Source organism: Poecilia mexicana, unplaced genomic scaffold (assembly GCF_051168715.1).
Source record: "Poecilia mexicana isolate PSO_F unplaced genomic scaffold, ASM5116871v1 scaffold_8, whole genome shotgun sequence".
Classification (NCBI taxonomy): domain Eukaryota; kingdom Metazoa; phylum Chordata; class Actinopteri; order Cyprinodontiformes; family Poeciliidae; genus Poecilia; species Poecilia mexicana.
In genome coordinates this window covers 8,869,584-8,897,084 of record NW_028263377.1, presented here as the reverse complement: position 1 = coordinate 8,897,084, position 27,501 = coordinate 8,869,584, and the positions used below count along the sequence as shown (strand labels likewise).

General features: G+C 39.7%; 1 protein-coding gene across 1 annotated transcript; it reads right to left on the bottom strand.

Moving 5' to 3' along the window:
• Positions 1 to 2,142: 2,142 nt before the first annotated feature.
• Positions 2,143 to 16,796, bottom strand: slc29a4a (solute carrier family 29 member 4a). The gene is made up of 10 exons (XM_088008186.1): positions 16,245 to 16,796; positions 12,672 to 12,803; positions 12,473 to 12,586; positions 11,305 to 11,433; positions 8,810 to 8,884; positions 8,470 to 8,738; positions 5,804 to 5,924; positions 5,413 to 5,600; positions 4,328 to 4,568; positions 2,143 to 2,888 (listed from the first exon to the last, which is right to left on the bottom strand). Exons 1-10 carry the CDS (start codon positions 16,498 to 16,500, stop codon positions 2,752 to 2,754), a joined length of 1,662 nt encoding a protein of 553 aa, XP_087864312.1. The 5' UTR covers positions 16,501 to 16,796; the 3' UTR covers positions 2,143 to 2,751.
• Positions 16,797 to 27,501: the final 10,705 nt, after the last annotated feature.

Below are 27,501 nucleotides of genomic sequence, written 5' to 3'. Positions count from 1 at the left end.
CAAAACAGACTTTTCATGTCCTTTACCAACACATCTCACAAAGAACAAGTAAAGACACCTTCAAACTTTGCAGTTCAGAGAGGTCTAGGGAAATATGATGCAGGACACACACTTAACAGCAGGACATACACACACGCATACACACGCAGAGTAATGAGGTTATCTCCCAAATAGCTACAAACGTTTCCTCAGATATTAGTGTAGATAACACAGTGCACACACTCAGATCCTAAAAATCAATTCTAAATTCAAATTTACATTTGATGAAACAAAAACTATATTCTGTATTGAGTGCATTTTATGTTGTATAGTAAGAGCTTTATATTCAGGCAAACGTTTGGCACCAACTGATTCTTTTTTTTTTCACGCCGCTTGTTTCCCTCATTTTTACGTTGATGATAACCACAGATCACCTTCAGAGTCGACGAGGTCTCAAACATCAGTTCAGACAAACAATAACAGATTTAAGTATCCTTCAGTTAGAAGAGAACAAAATGTCTATTTTAATAGATCGGACTTGTAGCTTGTTAAAAGGAATGATTAGAAGCAGAAATGAAAAAGGTAAATATTGTAAACATTTAAACCCAAAATGTTCCAGCTTACTGATATAAATGTTTCAATGTGGCACCAAAGAATATGTGAAATCATCTGTAAAACTAGAATGGATTGATTTTTCTTGCAGGGTGTAAATGATGACACACGTGGGGCCGGCCACATCCATTACATCCCCAGAAAACCAAAGGTAAAATCCATATTACTGTTAATGCAGGAGCATTAAAAGTGAAATTCACTGTGAACATTTTTAAAAGAATGAGAACATTTATTCAGTGGAGGGAAAAACCCCACAAACGACTGGTGTTTCAATTACTGGCCCCTCTGAGATTCATACTCTGTCCCATAAAACTGTTCAATAAAACGTCATAAATCCACATATTTACGTGCAACACAAACATGGAAACATATTAATAGCATTTAATAATTATAAGTAATAAAAAAAACAGTGAATCTTTGAGACTATTTTTCTCCGTTAACTTCCTGCTCACTGGGTTCTGGTGCCAAAAACAACCAGATCAGAGATCGGATCAAGTCCCAGTCCGATCTCATCCAGCCCCCAACCTACTGAATAAATGTTCTATAATTAAAAGGCTGTATTTTTAATTTCAGTTGATTACAGTGAGGTTATGTTACCACTGTTGGGTTAATTTCAAGGCTTCTTACACACAAAGGACTATGTTTTTCTCCTGCATCTTCTTCAGCCTGTTGCTGATGAGAGCCGTCCATCTCAGCTACATAAAAGATCCAGACTGCTGGCATGCTAGTGTACAGACTTTTCTGTCTTTTTATGCTTTAAAATATGTCCAGTTGTAGGAATACGGAAAGTTAAATATATATATATATATATATATATATATATATATATATATATATATATATATATATATATATATATATATATATATATATATATATATATATATATTTATTTATTTTTTTTAAATTCTGAAATACATTTATTATACAGCTTTATTGAGGTAAGTGTTTGAGAGTCAATATGAAAACAAATAGAAGCAGCATGTTAACATAAATTAGTTAGAAAAATTAATATTTTATCATTTCTGTCTTGTTCGTCAGTCTTAAACCCTCAAGAATAAATGAATAAATTATATATTACAAATGATTTTGGACAACTTACATGAAAGATATGCACTTAATAGAACCAGGGAGGTTTAGCTGATAGATAAAACTATGATGACTGAAAGAGCCGTCAGCAGAAATATTCTCTAATTTATGCTGATATAAACCCCATAATAATGTCGACATCTCAGATCATTGATATTACTATAAAACAGGGGCAAATTATGCTTTAAGGTCAGTCTGGTATGGATAAATACACAGCAAAAACACACAATTTTACCACGCAAATAGTAAATAAGTTAAATAGGAGCTTGTTTTAAGTCAATAACTCCTTAAAATTGCTAAAAAATTACGAGTTATGAGTGAAATAATCTGTCAGTGGAACAAGACATTTTAACTTTTAATAAGGGAAAAATGCATTGGTCCATTGGCAGATTATTTCACTTATAATCTTCCAATGGAGCAACAATCCTAAATATTTTTCAGCAATATTAGGGAATTATTGACTTAAAACAAGATCTTATCTTGCTGAACATAGTTCTCTTATTTATACTTGCACTAGAAACTAGACAAAAATACTTGGTAAGATTTTGTGTTTGTGCAGTTATTTCACCATCAATATTTCTTCAGCCTCTGAAAGGGTTATTCTGATGACCCCTGAACGACCTCCCTGACTCCCTCCACCTTCCTCTGAACTCTGAACAGCTCTGGGACGTCATCAAAAACGACGAGTTTAACTCGCTCGACACAAACGGCGCTCCGCTCCTCGCGGTAAAACACGACTCGCCGTCACACCTTACAAATGTCAGACGACCCGTTCGTAATTTCACCGAGCGATTCTCAAAGGTCAGGCGTGTCGGCCTCAGCCGGCTGCTGGCGGGGGGCGCAGCTCCAACTCTGCTCTTCTTAGAAACTTCACCACACAGGATGAAAATGTTGCTACAACTTTAAATGCTTGCTTCTGCTGCACATGGGTAGATATATAATTATGTGTGTGTGTGTGTGTGTGTGTGTGTGTGTGTGTGTGTGTGTGTGTGTGTGTGTGTGTGTGTGTGTGCGTGTGTGTGTGTGTGTGTGTGTGCGTGTGCGTGCGTGTGTTTTGGTCTGTGTGGACATTCAGTACCCTGTCGCATTGAAAGGTGCATGTGTGGGGAGGCGCGCTCCCGCTGCCGTCGGGGTGAAGCTGTACGTTGCGTACGCCACAGAGGAGCCCACCATGAGACCCGTCATGTAGGAAACTGTCATTGTGTTTCCTGCAGGCAGAAACAGAAACGCAGAACAGGAAATTACTGGAGAGAAACCAGACAGGAGAGGAAACCAGTGGGCTGGACCGGGCCGGATTTACAAGGACGGGAGCCCTTTGGTGTCCTGTCCACTTCAGAAAAACTCTTCTATTCATGCAAATTACAATACATAGAGCTACATGAATTGATGCCTTACTGGTTTACTGTCACTTCATCACTGGCTTCATGTTGTTCCTCCTAAAAATTATACTGACTTTATAATTTTAACTGTTTCAGTATTTTTCATATTCATCAAAATACCTAAATTTTAATACTATTCATTTGGTATGGGACTATATTTATATAAAGTACAATGCAAAACACATAATCATTGAAAAAGTGTCTTTGGTGAGCACCAAAACATTAAGCGATAAAATATAAATAATAAGCAGTAAAAGAAGCTCAAAACTTATTGATGGCAACAAAGAGAGAGAGAGAGAAACTAATAAAACATAAAAAATAAATAAATGCAAGACTGACAACAAAAAAGAAAAAGAAAAATAATAAAATTATGATGACGTTCCAGGTCAAACATCTAGTTTTGTTTTACTTAAAGAGCAACCTAAGAAAATATTTATTCAACGGAATCATTTTGTAATTAAGAAGACTTTCAGATGTGAAACTAGAACGCACCAAAGGTTTTTAAAGGTTGTGATTGCAGGAACTCAGAGCGGCATTGTAAAGAAATTCAAAATGAAACAAACGTTCATATCAGAGGAACCTTGCTGAAGACCGCACTGACTGACCTCGGCCCAGTCGCTGCTCAGTGGATTTTTCTGTGGAATGTAACTTCAAGTTATTCACAGAATGTTTTTCTGGAGACCTTATCTAACATATTTTTTTAAAAAAAGGTTTGGAAAGCTGAAATGTCAAGTCATGATGTTAGCTGAAACGTTGCTGGCTGCCGTTTGCAAAGCAGCCAATCCAGGAGTGGCATTTATTTTGATTGGCACTGATTGGTTGAATCCCCAAGAGCAGAAATAAGGAAGACTTCAGGTATTAGCTTCTGTGGTAGCGGCGCCACAATGCACATCGATTTTAGGCAGAAACTTAAACACAGCACTTCTGCCAGAGACGTCAATCTTTTTGGGCCTGTGTTGCTTTAACTTATTTTTCATTTCAGAATACATTTGGTGCTGCAGCAGGCAAACAACAGACACGGCTTCACTTAAACGAAAATGTGACACTTTGTGACATTTCTGTCACAGACTATTTACGTTCTTTCTACTGAAAAATAGTAGAAAGTGTTCACAGGTCTAAACACAAGTTCAGTGTTTTCTTTAATCTGATCTTGAAGATTTTTGATTAAAATTACTTCAGAGCAATGCAAGATGACACGCACCACTAAAGAAACAGAGAGAAATCTTTGATTTTCTCTGTCCAAACGGACAGCCCACTCATCTGCTCACCTGCCAGCTCCCTCTGCTCAGGCGGTACTTTCCCAGCTGCCTGGATCATCGGCACCGACCCGAAGTAGCCGTTGGTGACTCCCATGAGGAGGGAGAAGAGACACGGCCAGGCCGGGTGGGACAGCATGGGCGCGCTCACCGGGTACACACACATCACAAACAGAGGGATGAAGACCACCCTCAGGCAGGAGAAGAAGAGCAGGCGGCCGCCGGACCAGTCGTACGGCAGCGCCGCCAGGATCTGAGGGGGAAAGAGAGAGAGGAGGAAAATTCAAGCAAGGCTGCAGGAACATTTGGTAAAAGGACAAACTGATCACTAAATACTGATATATAACTATTGCCCAAGTCATTTTAGAAGTTGCTGTTTTTTTTAACAATTTGCTAAAATGTTCTGCAATAAAGAACATTTTAGCGGTTGTGAGGAATGCATTTCCAACTTGTGAGCTTAGCTGGTTGATGCAGATGGATTATTTTTCATTTTGTAGGGGAATATTTTTTTTTTTACAATTAATAACTTCTGTAAAAAAAACATCAGGTGTAAAACATTTATTTTCAGTTATCAAAGAGGTTTTTTCGATCATAATTTTGGAGTAACTACATTTATTGATCTGTAAATATTGCCGCACAAATAACAACAAATAAAACTATTGACCTGTCTCAAACTAATGCAAGTTTGCAAGAGTTTTTTTTATATATGTTTTTTGTATCAATAATGATTTACTGATTGGTTTTCTACAAATGAAACAACTATTTTGTTTTCAATAAAATTGTCATTTTTCCAGTGTATTATTGAGCAGGTAAAATTAAAATGGCACAAAGTTGTTTTTTTCTAGATGTGGCCTCACATGTTTTCATCTTAAGGATTTTTGGCACTTATGGCAAAAGGTTTGGACCCCTCTATCTTACGGTGATGGCAAGAAGGCAAGAAGAAAAATCCCAAAATAACTGCAACAGCTGTAATCCAATAACTCCTCTTACATTATTTTATCATCTTTTAAGAGATTTTTGTCTAATTTCCTCAGCAGAGTTAAAATCAGTCTCCTAAAGGGGAATTACAGTTTCATAAAGCTGAAAAGTCTGCTGACCTTCCCGACGAAGTCGGACATGTTGAAAGTGGCCATGATGAGGATGGGCAGCCATTCCCCCAAAGCTTTGTTCCTGATCTCTGACTCCAGGCCAGGAAACAGGCACAGGGTGATGCTGTAGGTTACAGCTATGGACAGCATGTAGGCCCAGATGACACGTGACACCATGTAGCGATGCAGAATCATGTCTGATAGGGGAACACACACACACACACACGCACACACACACACACACACACACACACACACACACACACACACACACATTTAATTAACTAAGTAATTTTAAAAAAAAACCCTGATGAGTCAAGGTTCTCCTGTAACGCTCTGCACAAATCCAACCGGAGGTCAGGGGTTAATTGAAAAGTGAGAGGATTGAAACAGGAAGTACCTCGGACGCCGGGCCAGCTCTTCCTGATCTTGGCTTTCGGGGCGTCGAATCTCACGTAAGTCCCGCCCACAAAATCCTCGTGGCCTTCTTCTGAGGAAGATGGCGCCGTTCCTCCGTTTCCCTGTGGAGACGAACAGCAAGGCTTTCATCCAAACGTTCGGAAAACATCGAAATCATCCAAAAGAAATCTGCTGCTCACTTCTGTGACTAGACACTAGATGTAGCCAGATCACTGGACTAAAATTATTCCCTGTGAGTCAGTGAAGTTTTTATTTATTTATTTTTTCTGTTTTTTAATTAGTAATGGCTTTTTGGAAGCATGAAATCAGCTTTTTATGGCAGCGACGATTAGAGAAGACAGCTGTGAGTGCAAGGTGATCTAATGATGTCGGAAAGTCTTCAGACTGGACTGCAAATTAGCAGCGACACACACACACACACACACACACACACACACACACACACACACACAAACACACACTGATACAGGCTTCTTTCTTTGGTTTCCTAAATTACACACACACACAAACACAGAGACTGATCCATTAGCTGATTAAAAAGACATGCACGCCAAAAAGCACTGGTACTCCTGATTGTCCCATAATGCACAGCCCATCGTTTCCCTCGGCAACAGCTTCAGGACACACAAACGCAGCCCGATCTCACACACACACACACTACAGTGTAACACCAGGGGTTTTTATTAGATGCCTGACACAGGCTTAATGGCATGCAGGGATTAAAACATAGAAATCCGGTTCTGCTTTAAACGTCTCTACAAAATGAATTCTGCTTCTCCTCCTTCATTTTTTCCTTTTCTTTACCCACTATTTCATTGTCTCGACTGCTCTTCTGCTCTCTTGCCCTCTCCCCTCACCTTATCTTCCCACTTTTCCGCTGCAGTCATTTTCAGAAAGATAAGTCTTTTCCGTCTGTCTCTTATTCTAATCAACATGGATCCTTTATTCAGAAGGCCTAAGCCTCTTTTCCCTTCACCCCTGTTTTCCCTCATCAACCCACGTCACGTTCTGTCCTTCATATCGCATCCTAATAACACAGCTATCTCTCTTTCTCTCTCTCTCATTTTGGCTCAAAGGTTTGTCTTTTTGAATGGCAGCCAAAAAAAAGCAGCCCGTGAATAACTCTGCATTTTTAAACCAGGTCTGATAGGAAAAGTCTCCCCTCAGATACCAACAAGGACGCAGCAGCATAGTTCAAGTTCCTGTCGTTTCCTCCTGAAATAGTTTACGGTTGTGACACTTACTGTATGCAGGGTTTTATTATCAAAATGTGGAAGGGCAACAGCAGGGAGAGTATCTGCTGCTCCACACAGAATTTAAACTCCAAAGTGTCCATTTGAACATTTTCCCAAACTTCAAAGTGTTCAGCTGGGATTTGGTGCGAGAACTTAACATGAAGAACTGCATCAGTGTGACGAAATAAGGAAAATTATTTTTTAAAAACAATTGACAAAAAAATCATCTGAAAAGTGTGGAGTGTCTCTGCACAGAGGGGTGTAAGAATATATGTGATTGTAGATAAAATGAGTTCCTATTTATTATTTCTCCAGCCAATAGGAATGGACGCCTCCAGTGGTGTGCACAAAGGAGATACTGTAGAAAATAATAACTTACACCGTAACTGGCTGATTCACCCAAGAGAGCACATGTCCTTTAATTTAGGACATGTGGTCGTAAATTAAAGGGTTATCTCAGTTTACATTTAGAGTCAGGCATGTTTATTCATCTGGATTATTCTTTAAAACATAATTTAAGATTTCTTAAACTGTTATACGACGGTGAAAGCGTAAAGTGCATTTTCAAAGTTTTCAGGGCGTTAGCTTCACTTCAGATTGAGACAAGCTTGAACACAGCAGACGGATCAGGGAGGAAGCTGCTAGGTTAGAAAACAGGAGTCTAACTAAACACTGTCCCACATGTCTTATGAATACCTACACTATCATACGGCTGCAAACATGAGAGATTCCTGTGAACCTAAACCGTGAGGATTTATCAGGAAAACAATAAGCGACACACAGCTTAACTACTCAGAGAGTCAAGGTAAAAGCCATTGCTCAAAGGAAGAAATGTGAAGCAAAAAACAAACATGCTTCTGAAGGTTCTCTGGTAAGATGAGACCAAAATGCAACTTTATGACCTGCATGCAAAATGATATGTAAAACCTGTGGAAAGCTTCAGGTCAGGGCGCAGAGCTACAACGGGATGACTTAGGTCAAAGCACAATCATGTGTCAGAACGGACCAGTCAAAGTCCAGATCTAAATCCAGTTGAGAATCTTCAACAGGACATGAAAATGTATGTTTACAGACCACCTCCAGCCAATCTGGCTGAGTTTGTGCTTTGTTTGAGGAAAAGAAGAATAGAAATTCAGCTCTAGATATTCAAACATCCCCAGAGGATTTGCTGTTTTAACTGGAGTGAAAGGCGAGAAAACAAAGTAATGGCTGAGTGAGAATATGTAACTCTGCTCAAGTCAATATTTGAACAAAATTTTGTCAAAGCCTTTCATTATTTTCCTTCCTGTTACGTGTTGATGTATCTAAAAAAAACAATTCCTAATTAAATTCAAATTAGCGGATGAAATGCAGCAAAAGTTTAAGTTAAATCAAAACATTTTTACGGTGCCGTTGTCGGGGAAAAACATACAAATATCACTTCCTCTGCGGTGACGTCGTGATGGACCCTGTATCCAGTCCCGGCGTCCCGTGGGTCGTGACATTTGACTTGACCTTTGCCCTGGGCGTGGCCGGTGTAGTAGCGGACGAAGCGCGAGCGTCGGACGACGAGGTGCAGCAGAAAGCACAGCATCTCCATGCTGATGGAGATGAGGAAGAAGATCAGCGTGTTCTTCTTCTCGTCAGGGATCAGCAGCTTGGTGAAGATGCGGGACAGCGAGATGATCACTCCGGCCGTGCCTGAAACGTTCGGCCACGGTCAGAGAACGTAAGCGTGTGGAAACATTACGTTTTTTTGTGAGCGTACTTACTTTCCCCGGTCATCACCCCTTGAGTGTACCTCTTGGGCAGCATCCCCATGTAACCATAGAAACTGGACTGCTGCACTGGGAGAGCGAGAGGGAAGCGGTTATGAGTGCAAACGGAGACCAAATGCTGCGACAACACGATTTATGGGGACAGTCTTGTTCCTGGACCTCTGTAGGCAACTTTAGAGAATATTTCCAGGAATTAGACTGTGACCAGATCAATAAAACAGACCATATTAGAGTCAGAAAGACAACAAAATCTAAACATGTCCTTCCAGTTTTGTGTTGATTGTACCAAAGATCCATCTGGCAGAACTCATCTTCATCATCCTCCAACATAAATATCCATATTTAATTACATTCTGACCAACTTTAGACATCTGTTAGCGCAGTGTGATTACTTAACAACAGCTGTTTCTATTACAGCTGACAGGTAATAAAAATCTATTAAAAAGAGTGAAAGTTTGTCTAAAGTTATGAACTTTATAAATGCCTTAAAAACAAAAAAATGTCATTATTTGCATGAAAATGTATTTTATAGAGCAAAAAGCCTCTTTTACTTACATCCGATAACAAGAAATCACCTAAGTTATTAAAATCGATTTTTTTTTCAACCAAAATTTGAAATAACTTTTCCAAAGGAGATGAATAAAGCCTTGTCAAAGCCTCAGTTACCTCAAGGCTGTTCGATCATATCTGTTTTTGTGGGAAGCCCAAAAAACTGTAGTTATTTCAGGGAGCCCTCTGACAAAAGTTTAATTATATTTTTTCAGTTTTAGCTTCTCTTCCTTGGCTCTTTGTTAAATTCAGAATAGTATTTAAAATGATTTGTTTTGCATATTACTGATCAAGCTCCATCTTAAATCAGAGATGGTTCCTAACACAGTTCTTAGCTCTCAGACTCCACCAGGTTTACTGCTGGTTATTAGTTTCTAAACGTAGAACAGGAGGCAGATAATTCAGGTGTCATGCTGGAACTAACTCCTGCCTATTTTAGGCTAAAGCGTTACCTTTTTTATGAAGCTCTTCAGCTGCAACTAGCTATCTTATTATGTTTCTATAGATTTAGGCTGCTGGAACTCATACTGAACACTTTCCCTCACTCTGCTGCTTTTTCCTACTACTCTCCAATTCTGCTCTATACGTGTTTAATTCTGAAATTAGCTTCATGTTCTCTCTTTGTTATTTCTCATCATAAACTTGGACCTGGCCTTGCATGTCCAAGTTTAGCTGCTAATAACTTCATGTTTTCTCTCTTTGTGAACAATCTGGGCAATCTTTAATTGCATAGATTGAACTACTGTTTGTTTCAGAGCTTATCTATCTTCTTGTGTTTCTCTAGATGAAGCCACTAAAGAGCTGCTGCAGCCATTAAAACCAGGGCTGCACCGATTGCAGTTTTCTGGCTGATCGCTGATCATCAATCTTTTAAAAAGCCTAACTTACCGATTCCGATTTTGGCCGATGCCATTATTTTGTCTGAAATGTTGCTCAATATATCAAGAAAGTTGCTGACTTTTCAACAGTAGGGTGACTATTGTTAACTGTAGATGTGCAGACATGACCTGGTCGGCCGGCTTGTCAGTCAAACCTCTCACACGAGAAAACAAAAGCATAGTGGTTGATTTTTAGACCTTTGCCAAGGTTGATGACATCGGTGGATAAGATCGGCTTCACATGTAAAAATCGGCTGATCACCGATCTCCCAAAATTAAGGAAATCGGCACCAATAAATCGTCTGACTGATAAATCGGTGCACCCCTAACTAAAACATCATGTTTCTTCAACACAAATACTCCTACATCAGTCCTTCCTGTTTCACTTTTCTTTTTGTTGTTGTGCATCTGCTCTTTTCTTAACACCTGAGTCGATTGCGACCGGTGCTTGTTAACTCTGAGCCGTCTTCTCTTCCTGCTTGTTAAAAAGGAGCTGTTACTTTCCACTGTGGTCACATGCATGCTCAGTAGGATGATGCTGCACAATTTTAATACAGTTGGCTGGGCTTCCTTAAACTGGACACGTTTTATGAGCAAGAAGGACAAACTGATCTTGACTGAACTGTGATGTACCTACAATTAATTGCATACACAGATTTAAGCTTGTGTATATGATTGAAGAGACCTGATTATTTATTTAAACTTAAACTTGATCTAAATATGGGTGTTTTACTTCCAGAATCTGTTTCTCTCTGTCAGTCTTGCTTTCTGCTCTCCCATCCTCTTGGATTTCGTCTGCTAACTACCAGAACTGCATTGTGTTTGTCTTCGCTTCCCTCAGTGTTTATGTTACAATGTTGCCTTTCGATCCTCGTCGGATTCTCTCATTTGCTCTTTTTATTTGCTTCCTTGTGTCTTGCTCTTTTTAGTGCCTTCGTCGGAAATACTTGCTGTTTATTACATTTTCATTCATCCTTACATTTGTCTCAGTGAAATTGCACTAAATGTGTGCTTTCCAGTTAGGTAAATTGATCAAGCTGTTTAACGTTAGAGATAGCCTACCTGTGCATCCGAAGGCCACCACTCCCACTGACAACAGGTTGATGACGTAAGCCTGCTTGGTGGTGAATTTTTCCAACCAGACATCAAACAAGCTGACAAAGATGAGCGGCCCCAACGCTAAGATGTAACCTGCAGAGTTACAGCGATGATTTAAACTCATCTGGTCTATGGCGTGTAGATATACACATTTAAATATATGACAAGGCCGTCTTGAAGAACATCATCGCCTTCGCAGTTTAATCTCAGAGCTACGAATTTATAAACCACACAGAAAAGCTCCTGAGCAGACGAAACATTTCAAAAGTTATTCCCTCAAGGGTGCAGGCAGAGCTATTTTAAGGTACAGAGTGCAGCGGTGAACGCTCGCGCTCAAGCAGTGAAAAACAGCAGAGAGACCAAAATCCTCCTCAGAGATATTTTTTAAAGAACTATACTTTTTTCATTCCTGCTACAAGGATGGTTTTCCTTTCATTTCTGCTACTGAGGAGCCTTTACATTTATGGACTTATCTCCAAAATCACAGTCATAAATTGAACCTACGCACATCATAGATATGGAGTTGTTTTAAAGACATTTCAATGATTAATTTAGCATAATTTTAAAAAATTTTAAGGGAGCTGTACTTGAGAAAGCACTATGCTAGTTAGGATTTTAAATGCTTTGAAAGATGGCACACGTTATTATCTTTTTATAGCTACTCTCAGTTAAAGATACACGATCAATATCAATGGAATATTCAATATTCAGCATGTAGCATATTCACTGAACTCTGATCAAGAACTGCACAGCATTCTGGGAGACGTAGGCAGAGGAAAGACTTGAGCAATTCAACCTAAACGGCGCAGCGAGCTAAGCAAGGTTGGTGGCATCAACTAACCCACTGGCTCTTTGGTTACCCAGCAACCCATTCACTCTATGGTTACCTAGCAACGACCTGCTTGATTAATTTGCGCAGCAGCAGTTTCATGTTTCTCCACAGTGTCTCATAACTAATTAAAAATAAACAACAACAGTGCAGAGTGAAAATTGTGGATAAAAACAGAAAAGGTCACCAGTTTGGCAGCATTTCAGATTATTTAAAACAAAAAACGAACTAATAATTATTGACATCGATTGATATGAAACACTTATGATAAGTTCTTCAGTCCTGGATAAAGTCTGGACTCACCCACAGTAATCCTGGTGTGCATGCTGAGCCTCTCCACCAGCACATTGTTGAGGATCACAGCCAGCAGAGCAACCACTATGTACGTCAGACTCATGTCAAACACTATGGATGTTCCTGAAACACACCAGAAAGGTGGAGCTCCTGAGGGTGCAGAGGACTCGTTGTGCGTTTGCATGCATCGCCTCGTGCACATTAATACCCTGAAACTTGTGATGCAGGTAGTCGACGTCGGTGATGAAGCTGTTGTACGGCAGCAGGAAACCCACTCCAGCCAGCAGCATTGCAAAGTAGATGCCATGGTAACGGTCATCAGGGATCGGCTGCTCAAAGTCTGACGAGGAAAACAGGAGAGTCATGATCTGGGGTCATTTTTTCTCAACTTTTATTTATTTTTTGTTCGTTTGTTTTGTGGCACAGTTGGTAGCACTGGAAAACAGATTTTATTTCCCAGAATCTTGGTACCAGCAAAACAAAGTTTAAAAAAGAGCATTTTTTTTGTTTGTTTGTTTGTTTGTTTGTTTTCAAACGGACACAGGAAAGATTAGATATTATGAGAGGGAAAAAGTTTTTAGAATGATTTATCACAGTCATTAAATCAGGGGTGTGCACACTACTGAGAGCCACTGCAAATTAGGACTGGAGCCAATGAAGGCAACGTTCAGAGCAGCTAATGAGGATGAAGGATGTTGCTGCGGCAGATGGAGCAACTGTTGCACAGGAAATCTGTGCTCCTCTCATTGATAAGAGACGGATCGGGGGTGGAGCTGGGGGTGTCGTTGATCGGGAACCAGCTGTCCGAGTGGACTCATTTGAAGACTGTTTTCCAGCAGAATCGGTTTCGTGGATAAAGCGTGATGTGCAGGATCTTTATGGAAGTGCTCATAATCCTTCTCTAATCCCGTAAGCTCACTTTAACCAGCTTTGAATGATTTGGAAGGGAGTAGATTTAACAACAGGCTGAGGAGGGAAAGTAGTTCTCGCTTTCTAAAGAGATGAGTCCGGGATGAGGTAGCAGCCATTGATCTGATGATGGAGGATAACTTAATCTCAGATCCACAATATTTGACACCTTTTATGTCTGAATTTATTTTCTAGACAACTTCTTTGTATTTTAGAGACAGAAACCGTTAAAATCTTAAAATATAACCAGCCTTTCCATTGTTTTCCGATGAAAATATGTCATTTTGATAGCTAACGTAAGAGTTAGATCTCTCCAAAGAAAGAAATGCCATTATACCTTACATAGGTAATGAAGGCTCATCTGGAACTGGAACTCACAACTCTGAAATGTTGTAAAGTGAAAACACAGGAATCTATTGGACGCATTGCAGCTTTTTGGCAATAAGGAAAAAGAGAAGAGTGAGCAGCATGCGTACTGTTCCTGGAAAACCCTCTGCGGAAAACAAGAGATTCATGAAAATGCATTTCTCCTCACCCGCCAAAAACCATCTCTGCTCAAAACTTTTCTCTCCCAGATTCTGAGAAATGAGACCAGAACACAGTTTGAGAGCATAGCAGTTCCCAGCATACACTTTAATTTTTTTTTTGTTTTTTTTTTGCTTTATCTGTCCATTAAGTTAATCCACTGAGGTCCTCAGATTGTATTATTATAACCAATCTGTCCAAACATTTCCTCTGCATGGTGCTTAGTGGCGGTTTCATGTTGTTTTTTCCAAGTGTAGGAGCTAAATGAATGACAGATTGTTCTGTGTATTGGTATTTTTCTTCTCTTCCATCTACGACACGAGCAAGTTTAACTGGCAGTCTTTCTGCAACTTAACATTTTGTTGTGTGAAAAACATCTGTAGTTTGAAGGGTGTGACTAATTATAAAACATTTGAAAATTTTTGTTTTTGTAGCGCAAGTAAAACCTGGATAGATTATGAGTAGAAGAGTGAGACTTTTTAGCTGCTTCCTTTCATTGTTTTCTGATATAAAATGCCCTGGCGACACGGTTCTTGGGAGAAATGGGAAACCACATGCATTATGTAGAATTATGGCCATTTACTAAAGTGATTCGAGGTTTTATTAATGTTTCTATTTAGAGCGATTTATTGAGCTGCAGAACAAGACTACAAAAATGTCAGAGCACCATTTATCTTCAGTTTGATGGTTTAGATGCTCAAACTAGGCTGAAGTGATTCTCAATGGCTACTAAACACAGACAGGTTTTACCACTCCTCACTCTTGCACCTACCGCCAATAAAAACCAGCCAGAAACAATTATTCCTGAAAGAAACACACCGACTTAAACACTGGCTGGTTTAAACTCTCAGTCCTCCACTGTGTTGCTCACTTCGTCACCTTTGAAACATCCCCAGTCGCAATTAATCATAAAAACTGATGCACTTGTGTTTAAAGTTTGACAGCTCAATTAAATTTTGAATTGGTTCCTTGCCAATTAGCTATTCCATCAAGCTTTCTGGGACTTTTTAACTGGAGAGCAATGCATGTAGGAGGCAGTTTGGCATCACATTGTTGAAATTAGTGCTAAAATTAATGTGCTCACTGAACATTTCCTCTACTTTTGTGTAGAGTAAAAATTAGGATGTAAAGTTTTTAAAGCTCCTACTTCGGGACAGTCAGTCAAACTGAGAACATCTTGTCATGGTCAAGTTTTCTCTTTGCTTTGTTATTTTGTTTTTAATTACTTTATTTAAAAAAAGAACAGCAACATGCATATCCATCTGGTGACATGAAGAGATAAGGAGGTTATTCCAACAATGTCCATTTGTACTTTTCTAGGTTTTTCTCTTTAATTTCATGTCATCTATCAAATCCCTTTTTAAAATGTGCTTCAGATAAAAGTTTGCATCAAATTTGTGAGCAAAACCTGCTAACAAAAAAACCATGGAAGCAGGCTGAACCCGATACAACTCAAATGCAGATCAAAATCTGTCAAAAGTTGCTCGTTCACCTGATTCCAAGCTAATTAGCTTGATTCTTTAGCTTCTTGTGATGTCATCAACCCAAACAAAACCCAATTAGCAGTATTTTATCTAAGTGTGTTTTTTCTTGAAACTGTGGAAATCCTTTCATCGCTATCCAACCAGTGTTATTATTAGCCAGTCTAACAGTTAAAAAATAAATTTACCAGAGAAATAGTATGTTTAAAAAAATTCTAATCATCGCACAGTTTTATATTTTTAAAGCTGTGCTGTACAGACACAGGAAACAAGAAGCAGATCCATCCACCGCCCTCGTTGTGTGCCCTTGTTCACTCATGATCTAATTAGCATGGCCTTTGTACAACCTGTGTAACCGGGCAACAAAGCAATTATGTGTTAACAGGACTGCCCTGCTTGTTTTACACAAAACATGCTGCTCTCCTTCACCGCTACCTGGACCTGCTGACTTATTTCAGTCAAGAATAAGAAAAAAGAAAAAAAAAACTTTCAAAAAGTAACTTCCTGATGTAATTTCATGCAACGAAGAGGAAATGATCTGTCATTACAGCAAGGGAATATCCACAGCTCGAATATGGGAGCCCCAGTGCATGTGTTTTCATTTTGGTACCAGATCAGTGGGGATGTAATCTCCAAGAAATGCTCATAATTAAAGACGTCCCATCCACGATTTACAGCAGTGCCTCCAGCAGTGAGTTACACGCTGTTCTTTCACATTTCTAACATCCTGCACCTCCAACTCCTGATATACTACTACATTAAATCCACTTTGTTCCTCTGCTGTCTTTTTATAAATAGTACAGAACACACACACACACGCACACCCACACACGCACACACACTCAGAGAAAGAGAGAAGTGCTCACCGGGCTCAGACAGAGCCAGCACTCCTCGCTCTGGGGCATCCTTACTGATCTCCTCCTCTTCCAGCTGGTACGAATCGAAGCTGTAGCTCTGCACCACGCCGCTCTCCCTGCCCTCCCTCCAGCCTTCCCTCCCCGCGTCCCTCCACCCGGCGATCCCTCGATCCCTCCACCCGTCCCAGTCGTCGGGCGTCTGGGCCGGCACGGGCCTGCGGCGCTCGGCTCCCGCCGAGCCCAGCTCTGGCCTTGAAGAATGCATGGAGACGCGACGCGCTACAGAAGACTCCTCCGGCACCGAGCGGGCTACACGAGCATGGTGCGGACACGACTCCCGGCGACACGCCCCTGGAAGGGATGCAGGAGGCCTTCGGATGACGGAGGATCTGCAGGGAGAAGAAGCAACAGGAGGGTCAAAATAGGAAAACAAGGGGGAGCGAGGAGGCAGGCTGGAATGAATGATCAGTCAGAGCTCTGCTGAAAATAACTTGAGTGAATCATTAAAAACACAGTTTGCTTCTGCGTGTGTGTTGATGTGTGAGAGGCATGCTCAATGAGAACGTGACAATGGATGGGTGGCAGGAAGGCTGGTAAGGTGAGACAATAAACGAAAAAGAACTAAACTAATAATTTAGTTCATCTCAGTTTGAACGAGGGACACACCGATCCACTTTTGTCACTTCCGTACCGATACAGATATGTGAGGTTTAGTACTGAGCTGAATTTACTTAAAATGTTTCTTTTTTTAATAGTAGACATAAATGTAATAAAACACAAATGTATTTGATAACTCTGCAACAGTACAGCAAAACTAGATATACCAATATCTTCACAAGCTTGGTCAAATATGTAAAAACACCTTTAATTTGTTCAGTCGGTGCATTTAGGAGTCGAACAGCCAAAGTAAAATAAATAATAAAGAAACTGAAACTGACAAAAACAACAGGATGTAGTCATCCTGTTGTTTTTGTCAGTTTCAGTTTCTTTGGTCAACCTAAAAGAAAAAAAAAAACTTCTTTCAAATTGTTCAGAAAGTGACTGATGAAGGTTTCTGTCCAAATCCAGAACGATAATTTTTTTTAATTGTAATTTTCGTTCATTTTTTATATATATATAAAAAAAAACATGTCAATTTGCAGCATAAAACTCACCAATTATTGTTTGAAAGTAGTACCAAATAATTCCTTCAGATGCTAACGTCAGCGCCGCCGACTACTGGTGCTTTTCTGAGATCATTTTTGTTGTATGCAACAAAGGAGGTGTGCATTCGTGACTGAGTAACAGGTAAATAAAATAGAAAACTAAAAGTTTACTATGTGTGGAAGTGACAAGTAATTGTCATGGTAGCCCCCTGTGGTTTGCCCCCCTGAGCAGAAAGCCGCATTGAAGGTGAAGCTTCACTCTCTCAGGTTAACCGGACATTTTGAAGGATAACCTTGTTACTCAAAGATAAAACAACCGCTTTGCAAAACATAGATGCTGAAGCTAACAGACAGGTGAGCCTAATCCTTGCCACATCCCCACCTGCCGGCTCACCTCGCATGCCCTGCAGGTGTGATTTCACTTCCGCTTCACACCATGAAACAAGTAGGATTAATTTGGGCCGAATCCTATTTTAAACCTCAAAGAAGAAAAAAAAGTGGGATGACGTCAGTAGGTGATGATCTCCGTAAACACTCCCCATGGCTGCGGGCTGAACGCACAGCGAGGTGGGAGAGCGCTGCTGCTGCTGCTGCTGCTGATGATGATGATGATGATGGGTGACAAAACAAAAGCCCGGCCAGTAAATCCTGGTGTGTGTCAAAGCCATGTTCTGCACAGTTACCATGTCCGGACTAAGGGCGGCGCTCGCGAGCCCCTCAAGGCTGAATCAAAAGCCTCCAGCCTGCGTCCGTAATTGAATTGCAGTAAGTCAGTGCTATTTATGCTGCAGCCTCTGATGTGGATGTAAACAGGGGGGTAATAATCTGATTCTACATAAACTGGGATGCGCTTTGAGATAATATATGAGGACTTTCACAGCGTTTTTTTCGTGCGTAAAAAAAAAAAAGAAAAGAAAAATCGAATTTACAATTAACCAAAAAGGTGAGAGGAACACAATAGAAGATGATATATATCACCAGCGGATAAAATGAAGTTCTTCCTGTAATAATGACATTAAAAAACCATCAAAATCAAGCCAACTACAGAGTCCGGGTCGCTTTTATGAGCCTCTCTCTGTATTTGCGCCGCGTTTTTTCTCTCGCGCGCACAGAAAACAAAAACACTAACAACAGGTTATTGTCATTAGCGGGGCCCTTAACCTACCGTGTCTCCCCTTCCTGCTGCTTCCCCTTCCGCGGCTCCCAGCAGCGGCTTTTCCACGGAGAGAGGAGCTTCCAGCGGGATGCTGGAGGTGGACTGCGCCGGTCTGGGACCTGGAACTGGACCTGGACCCTGCTCAGCCCGTCTCCATCCGAGAACAAGAAGAAGAAGAAAGGAGAGTCCCGGTGCCTTCCTGCACGCGCTCCTAACGCACCATCCAGCGGGAGAGGAGAAAGAAAGGAAGCGCGGATAGATGGAGGGATGGGGGAGGGAGGGAGAGGAGGAGGAGGAGGAAGAGGAAGGTGGGGGGTGAGTCTCCTCTGGCTGTTCGTGTTTTTGTAATCTTTAGGAAAGCGCTGTTGGAGTCGGAGATGAATACATCCTAATTCATGTTTAACAAGTTGTTTCATGCTCACTGCAATCCGGTTTATTTGGGCTTTGGATGTGAGAGACTCAGCGAGGAGACAAAATCCCTCCAGACTGGATCTGTCCGCTTAAATTAAAACATCCCACGGGACAGCTGCCTGTCGGTAGAATATTTAATGAAAAGCCGATTGTTATCACTAACTTAATTAAAAAAAACTGAAGTTTACATGAATTCATTTCATACAGATTGGGTTCATTCTGATTGTTTATTTATTTATTCTTTTACAGTCTGGGCCGGACTGTAGAAAAGGCTAACCGGGACCCAGGGCTCCGAGTTTTGGGATGACCAAAGATTCGGGATGTTTTTGTCATGAAGGTGACAAAAAGCATCACATCTTCATTTTAAATATAAAATGATTATCCCAATGAAGTGTGGAGTTTTAACATTGTTACATTTTTATAAATGTAAACAATAATCACACATTAGAAAATTCTGAAGTCATAGTAGATCTTTTTAATCATCTCACATAGGAAGTTTTAAATTTGCATGAAAAATATTCTCTTTTTTTTCTTTTTTTTTTTGGGGGGGGGGGGAGGACACCAAACTGTTTCCAGCCCAAGGCCACATATCCTTCTAATCCGGCCCTGCATAAAGGTGATGAAAAACCATAATTCAGTTTCCTGAAAAGCTACAACTTTCCAACACTTTGGAAGGAAACACTTTGGTAGAAACAGGTGTGCAGCTGGAGTCTGTGACAACACACAGAGACATTCATTATGTCGTCCAGAGTCTCACCTGAGTTAAGAGAGAAATGATTGGGCTCGGTTGTGATGTGGGTCAAAACCTTCTTTTCACATTGAAATAAATTTCCATCAAGTTTCCGGAATCTGATTCCAGATTTCAAGTTGTTTTGGTTCCAATGTGAAGTTTCTGCTCTCCTGGATTAAATTTTTTAAACTTTGGGGTGGAACTCAAAGGAATATTGACATGTTGCTTATGTTGTGTTAATGTTCTACTAACTTAAAAACCTTTAAATAAGGTACTGCAAAAACAAAAGGAAGATGAGAGACATCATTAAATCCACTCTGTCATCCTGATCACCTCAGCACAGCCTGACCATCAGCATGTCGCTCTGTTTGACGCAGTAACTCATGCAGTTTGTTACAGGGACGTTTCTTTCAGTAAGCTGACATATCTGGATTTAAAACATTGTCATAATGGCCTTATATAATATTTTATTCTGTTTGTTTGTTAGTTTTTAGAAAATGATTCCTGTGTAAACATGATTAGATGTATGAGATCTGCTGTGCCCACAAAATGGATTATGTAAAATAGGAAAAGCTTTTGCTTTTGGTTGATTTGTTGGATATTTCACAGGAGACTAGTGAACATGGTGTAGACTGAAAGAGTAGAAACGGTGATGTGAAAATATTTAGAATTTTTTAATTGGGTTTATTTGAAAGGGACAGACACACAACATAAACAAATTCAATTGTAGCACTTGTTCCTAGAAGGGCTTTTCTAAACTGTATATCTACAAACTGATAGGAAGGAAAATAGTCCTAATAATTTAAAATAGTAAAACATGATATTGACAACATGTGCAAAATTACACATAAATAAATTTAAAACAAAATGTGGGACATATTTGGGCATTTGTGGGTAAAGGATTTAATAAGCTTTGACTTCTTCCTATTTCTCTTCAAACTGGATATGAAAACTTTGTTTTTATGCTGGATTTATTTTCGTTTTCTTATCTATATGTTGTTTTTCTCTGTTATTTCACTTGTTTGGCATACATAAAGGTTTAATTTCATTTCAGTTCACAATTACAAATTAATTTAATTGTGTCAAGTTAGTTCTATTTTACATTTGTTCACATATGGGCCTGCATAGTTGAAGTTGGTTATGGTGTTTTGAGAATTTTATGTCATCATCTCGGTCAATTCAAACAAAGTTCCAAACAAATTAAAATTTCTCGTGTACTCCACACTCGTAAAATACCGGATTTGACCGTAAAATCAATTTTACGGTATTTATACGGTGAGATTCTGGCAACCACAGCTGACGGTATTTTACCGTAAATTAGAGACGGTTTTTGTTGTTGTTTTGTTTTTGTTTACAGTGTACCATCTTAAACAAAAATCACATCTAACTCAAAAACCAAAGTCATTAGTTGCAGTGTTGTAGGATTTCGCCTCGTTTCCTTGTCTGGCCATTTGATCAGTTTTCTGTCTCCATTTTTTTTTTTTTTAGTTATGAGTTACAAGCGCTGCGCTGCCAGACTCACCAACACAATGCTGGCACCATCACCGCCGTGTGACTGACAGTTTTATCAGTTGAGTTCAATATGCTAATGCTTTGTTATTGGCAGGGCTTCCATCATATTTCCCACCCACCGCTGTTGCCACGGAGGAGCCAAGCCTGACGGGAATTAGCTAAATGGCTGCTTGGCTGTCTTGTCAGGTGTACGTGTGCTGTCTGCAAAGCGCAGCAGATCCTGGGAGCTGCTGCTGCTGCACCCTGTGCATAGCGACAAGTCCGAGACTCTGGAGAAAGGGAGCAGGTTTAGTCAAAGTGCTGAATTCGCTTTTCTGCGAAATGACCCGGACAGCGGCTGATCTTTTAAAAAGAACCTTTGTGCAGAAGTTATTGTTTTTGCTGTAGGGTAGGACGCTGTTCATAGCTCCTCATTCTTGTCACATGCGATGCTTTGCAAACTAGAATAAAACCAAATCATAAAGAGATTTTGCATACTACAAATGAACTGAAAATTATGCAAAATATATCCAGATTAGTTTATATTATTTGCTGCCAGAACCTTAGTTGCAGAGTGCAGTTAGTTTGCACCAAAATATGATTCACTTTCTTCAAACGGCCTTAATGTTTGACATGCTACTTAAAAAATACAACTTATATACAACAAGATTATTGGAGGTGGTTCAGTTACATATCTATTTTAAGGTAGATTGACATAAAGTAGAAAGCTTCAACAGCATGAAAAACACAGCTGGGTTTACCAGACGGAGAAGATTAATCAGATAGTAAGATTTATTTTTTCATCTGAATCTAAGGTGGTACAGAAGGTAAAAGTTTCACAAATCTCCAACTGTGTTTCAAATAATCTGTGTTTGGTATTTACTCAACTGAACCCATAGTCAGGTTTCAGTAACCTGAATATCTCAGTTTCTGAACTAAAGATTATCAAAGATTCACAAATCTGTTAGAAAAACAACTTAATAGTCCTTTCATTTAGCCTTGAATCTAAAGCTTTTCATGAGTTACAAGCTTCAAATAAGTGCTAAAAAAACATAAAAACAATCTGCTGCTGAATTTCCCTGTCGCCATGACTCCCTGGGTGGTGAGCCATATCACCCATCTCAACCATCACTGGTGCAAACAACATAAGAGATTGTAGAATAAATCGTAGACTCAGCTGTGCTTCCACATTTCTAGGCAACGCATCATATTTTATTTATATGTAATATGCGTTGGAGAAAACTCAATAATTCATAATAATACACTTACAGGATGTTCAAATAGTTTATTACATGTTTGTTTCCCCAGAGGATTGAGACTTTCTGCAAAGTTTTAAAAGTTTAATTTGTGCGACAAACAACACAAGGCATCTATTACAGCATCAACTATAGCAACAAACTACTGTCTTTTTCAAGAGGTCATAAATTACTGTATGGCAGTTACATATTTTCATTTACTAGGCTCAGCGGTGCAGAAGTGATCAACTTTTCGCCTCATGGAAAGACTGATGATTGAACAGCTTGGTGATTTAACACCTTAACCCTCCTGTTCGTTTCTGAGGTACAGCAATAATGTTCATGCGTCAATTTGACCCGGGGAGTGTTTAGTCATGCAAAAAATTCCTCCAAAACATTTTTGTATCTGATTATTAACTCCAATACTAACCATTTCAATCAATATTTGTGCAATGATGTTTTTTTATTTCTCAGAAATTAAGGATTAATGACGATAAGTTACTCAATTACTCATTTGGACATAAAAAATTTAATTTACATTTTTTATGTCCACTGAAAAAAACCTAGACACAAAAAAAAACTATAATTTCCTTGAAAGTGATCTTTGGAAAAAATTTTGATATTACATTTTTCTTTTTTTTCAATGGGTGATCTTTATAATTGAACTTGAGACACACATACTGTTCCGGGTCAAATTGACCCATCGATTAAAATCAAGATAAATGAGTCATGCAGAGAGTATTTATGTTTTCCTCCACTTCTGCTGAGTGTCCACTCAGTGTGGGTGGAGTTTGCCCACAGGAACGGAAAAGGTTCCCATCAAAAGTTGTATGAACACCTGCTTTCTGGCAGTTCATGGTGAAGTAAAGAGAGTGGAGAGAAAGTGGGCTAGTGTGTGTCTGCGTGTGTGTGTGTGGTGTGTTGTGTTTGTGTGTGTGTGGTGAAATATGGTTCATAGCTGCAAGGAAAACATATAGAATTGGACAGTTTTAATCTTTTTTTGCACTTTAACTTGACTGCCGGGTCAAATTGACCCAAACAGTATCGATGTAACAAGTAGATGCAGGGGGGGGGTTACAAATGTGTAAAATGAATAAATTTTCAATTTATATGTTGAGTGCACCTGTTAAGACAAATAGAAAAAGTTTCATGCAAAAAAAAAAAAAAAATACTTCCAACCATTTAAAAAAAAAAAATTAAACTTTAAAACGGGACAATTTGACCGCAACATAACAGGAGGGTTAAAACTTTAAGGTTTTAAATGTGGAACCTCAGCAACAAATGCTTAAAGTATGGTAATTAAAAATATTTCAAACAAATAAAAATGCTAGCAGGTGTTCTGTGGACACATTTAATCTGCTAACGTTGCAGTAAAGCTGATGTTACGGTTCGCATAAGAGAACTGGGCTTCCTTTATTTAGTAATCCTGAATTATCATTTATTTATTGCTCGTCATGAATTTGTGCAGAATCAAATGTGCTCACAGAGGGTTCAATGCACCGTTCCAGTATTTCTGCATTATTGATGTGAATATTATCGCAGATGCGCTCCAACAGAAAATGTATCTGATATGTTGCGTCCTAAAGCTCAGTATCTGAACCATCTTTTTTTTATTTGTTTAAAACAGGGAGAAACATGAGAGGCTTGCTGGCATAGAAATAAATTAACTGCCGGTGGCGATTTAATAAACCTCATCTGCTTTACTGGCTGGACTCTGTGGTAAGTGGAGGAGCTGAATAAGTAATGCTAAGATGGATTTTATGTAAGAGGAAGATGGAGCTGAGCTGTCACCCGCTGCTTCCTGCGTTAGAGGATGTTTAGCTGTGGCGCGGGTCGGCCATCTTGGTTGTTTTAGGCAGGAAGTGGCCATGTTTAGTGAAGACTGTGCAGCTGAGGAGTGACCTGACTCACACTTTCAAATAATGTGGTTGTTTCAAAAGGTTTTACACACGAAAATATGAAAATGTGGCGAGCAACTGTGTTTAGCAGAGGAAAGTGAACGTCATTAAAGAAGTATCCAAGATCGAAGAAAGAGAGAAAGAAAGAAAGAAAGAAAGAAAGAAAGAAAGAAAGAAAGAAAGAAAGAAAGAAAGAAAGAAAGACCTGATAAAACTTTGAGAAAATTGGGATTGTCAAAGTAAATTTACGTCTTTAAACTCGGAAAGTGGCGGGCTCCCAACTGTAGTCTTCAGATCAACATCCAGACTAATCCGTATGGCCATGAGAGGTATCGGTGTAATAAATACACTTAGCTAAATTGGGTTGTGTTCACACAAAACGAAACGTTAACATGGGGCAAAATCATGTCATCTTCACTAGAGTTAATTAAGTAAACATAACAAACACATTTTTTTAATGTGTTAACTTGAAGTGAAATATTTACATAATGTGAACAACACGCTGTGTTTCACTTCTTTGAGGGCAAGAAGTCAAAATTCTCACCATGAAACATTGTGGTGGCAGCATCATGCTGTGGGAATGCCTCTCTCAAGAAGAACCAGGGAAGGTGATTAAAACTGATGGAAAGATGGATGGAAATAAATGTAGAAGAATCCTTGAAGAAAACTTGTTGAAGGCAAAAGATTCAGGACCTCGTCAGAGGCTCAACTTGTCTATCGAAGAGTATTCATGTGTTAGGGTGGCCCAGTCAAAGTCCAGTTCTCAGTACAGTTGAGAATCTTTAGATAAACCTATATATAGGAGGTTAGTTGCATCAGAAAGCAGTTCATACAGTAAATGACAAGGCAAAGCCAAACACCACATCATCAGTAAAACATGCATGAACGGAGCATCACGTTTTAGCTAAACAGCAATGATAGTTTTTAACTTGGCGGCACAGTTGTCTGTAAAAACTCTAAAAATCCATCTGAAACCACCACCATGTGTTGGTTTCAGATGCTACTCCAGAAGTCAATCCTTAAATTACCATTTAAAACAATCTCTAAATTACAAAAACAGCTTCTTCTTCTTGTTCTTCTTCTTCTTCTTCTTCTCTCTTTCTTCCTCTTTACCCGTCGCCTGTCTGCTCAGTGAGAAAGCCCCCAGCTCCGGGGTTCTGCTCCTTATTGAATAGTGACGGTTTGTGGTGTAGCTGTTTGGCCCTAGGGCGGTTCGTCTAGAAAAGAATGAGTTCCTGCTGATTTTTGCCGGTGCAGATGTGCACCGTGTGTAGCAGAGTGTGTCCTATAAATATTTTCCTCAGCCGCTCTCTGCTATGAATGTGTAAAAAGGTCAGGCCTTGCTACGCCTCCTTCCCTCCAATGGAGTTATCTATACATATTTTCTTCTTTTCCTCCTTTTGCAACACCCTACGGCTGCAGCACTGATCAGCAGCCGGTATTTATTCTGCTCTTTTATGACACTGGCTGGCTCACAGCTGTATGCAAATGTACGTATATCCCTCCATCCCTCTTTTGAGTCTGGTTTGAGAAAAAAAAAAAGATGCTGAGCCTGAACAGTGTCTATATTTAGCTCCCGGTTCAATCAATGACGCCAGAGCCACAGCGCCATGACTCTGCATGCTGATAGTACTACAGCTCGCCTCTGGAGAGGGAGATGCTTTAGGAAAGGAAGACTAAATTAGAGCAATAAAGAGAGGAAAAGAGAGGATGGGACAAATGCAGGCTTAATCCTGTAACAGGGATGCAGGAGGAATCAGAGAGAGAGAGAGAAATAGGGAACTGGATGGGGGAAGGAGAGGCAGAGATGAAAGGAAGGAGGCAGGTGTAAACACAGAGGCAGAGGAGGGGGGGATGGAGAGATGGAGACAGATGGGCAGAGAAGACTGAAAACAGAGAAGTGAAGCTTGAGGAGGTGGAGAGTTGAAACCAGCTGAGATCAGCCGGAGACGGGAAAGCATCTGCAGGTAGCAGGTGGAGTTTGTGCAAACTGGATGGAAACACAAGAGCTTGTTCTGCTTGGAAAAGCAGCAGCCTGGTTTTTATTTGAAGAAATATGAAATACGGAGGAGGCAGGAGAGATTCTGTAAAGGTACTTCAGCAAAGGAAAGGAGGAGGAAAAGAAAAACTCCAACAGGCTGTCAGTGGAAATGCGGAGCGACATTGTGGACTTGTTGTCAGAGCCGGGCTCTGATTCCCTGCTTGCCGTTGTAAAGTTAAATCCTGCGTTTCTTTACAAACTGTGACCCTGACTGTTTTTTTTTCCTTCCCAACTTTAAAAGTGTGTTGTTGTGCGTTCTCATTGGATCGAAACTTCAAGGGGAAACAGAAGTGAATCCTGATTCAGAGCCTCTGAACACCGACTCCTATCAGACGCTCGCTGTAACACAGGAGTGCAGAGATGCAGAGATCATCACTGCGTTTTGAAAAGTTGGGTTTTTATATTGAGAGACAGCTATGGAAATAGTGGTGCGAATTTTTAGCTTGAAGTAAAAATAACAAATGAAATTTCAACCATGTAGAAATAATGACTATTAAATTTCTTCAGGTTAAAAATGTATTCTGGGTATATTTTAACAACGGTGACAAAGCAAAGAGCACAAATATACAACATTAACATTTCATCCTGGTGGCTCATGTTTACTTTCATAGTTTATGAGATTTTGATTTTAAATTTTTTTTTTCTATTATCACAAAGTTTCTTGTTATTCAAACTGTTATTTTCAAACCATGATGGTGGTTCAAATATGTAATGTTTATTAGCACAACCTGATTCAACACAGCTGGTCACCATCAAAAGTCAATTGTGACTCTTTACGTTATCTTGCTACATTACAAAAACGTATTATTTTAATTGCGTTTTATTGGGATCATTGTCATGATCCGTGTTTCTGTGTATTTATTTTTAGGGTTTTCTGTGTTCAGTTTCCTTCCTGTGAGTCTCTGCCCGTTGATTGCTTCCCAGGTGTGTCTCATTCCTTGATTACCCTCCCTGTGTATTTAAGTCCACCTGTTGTCTTTGTCTCTTGTCGGATCCTCGCCTTACGTCTTGCTCTCCAGTCGCACTGTTTAAAGTCCTGGTTAGCCTTAGCTCCTGTATTCAGTCCCCTTGTTAGTTGCTACCGGTTATTAGCTGTGTGCTGTTGTTGCTGCCTGACTGGACTGTTTTTGGGCTACACTCATCATTAAATTCATCATCT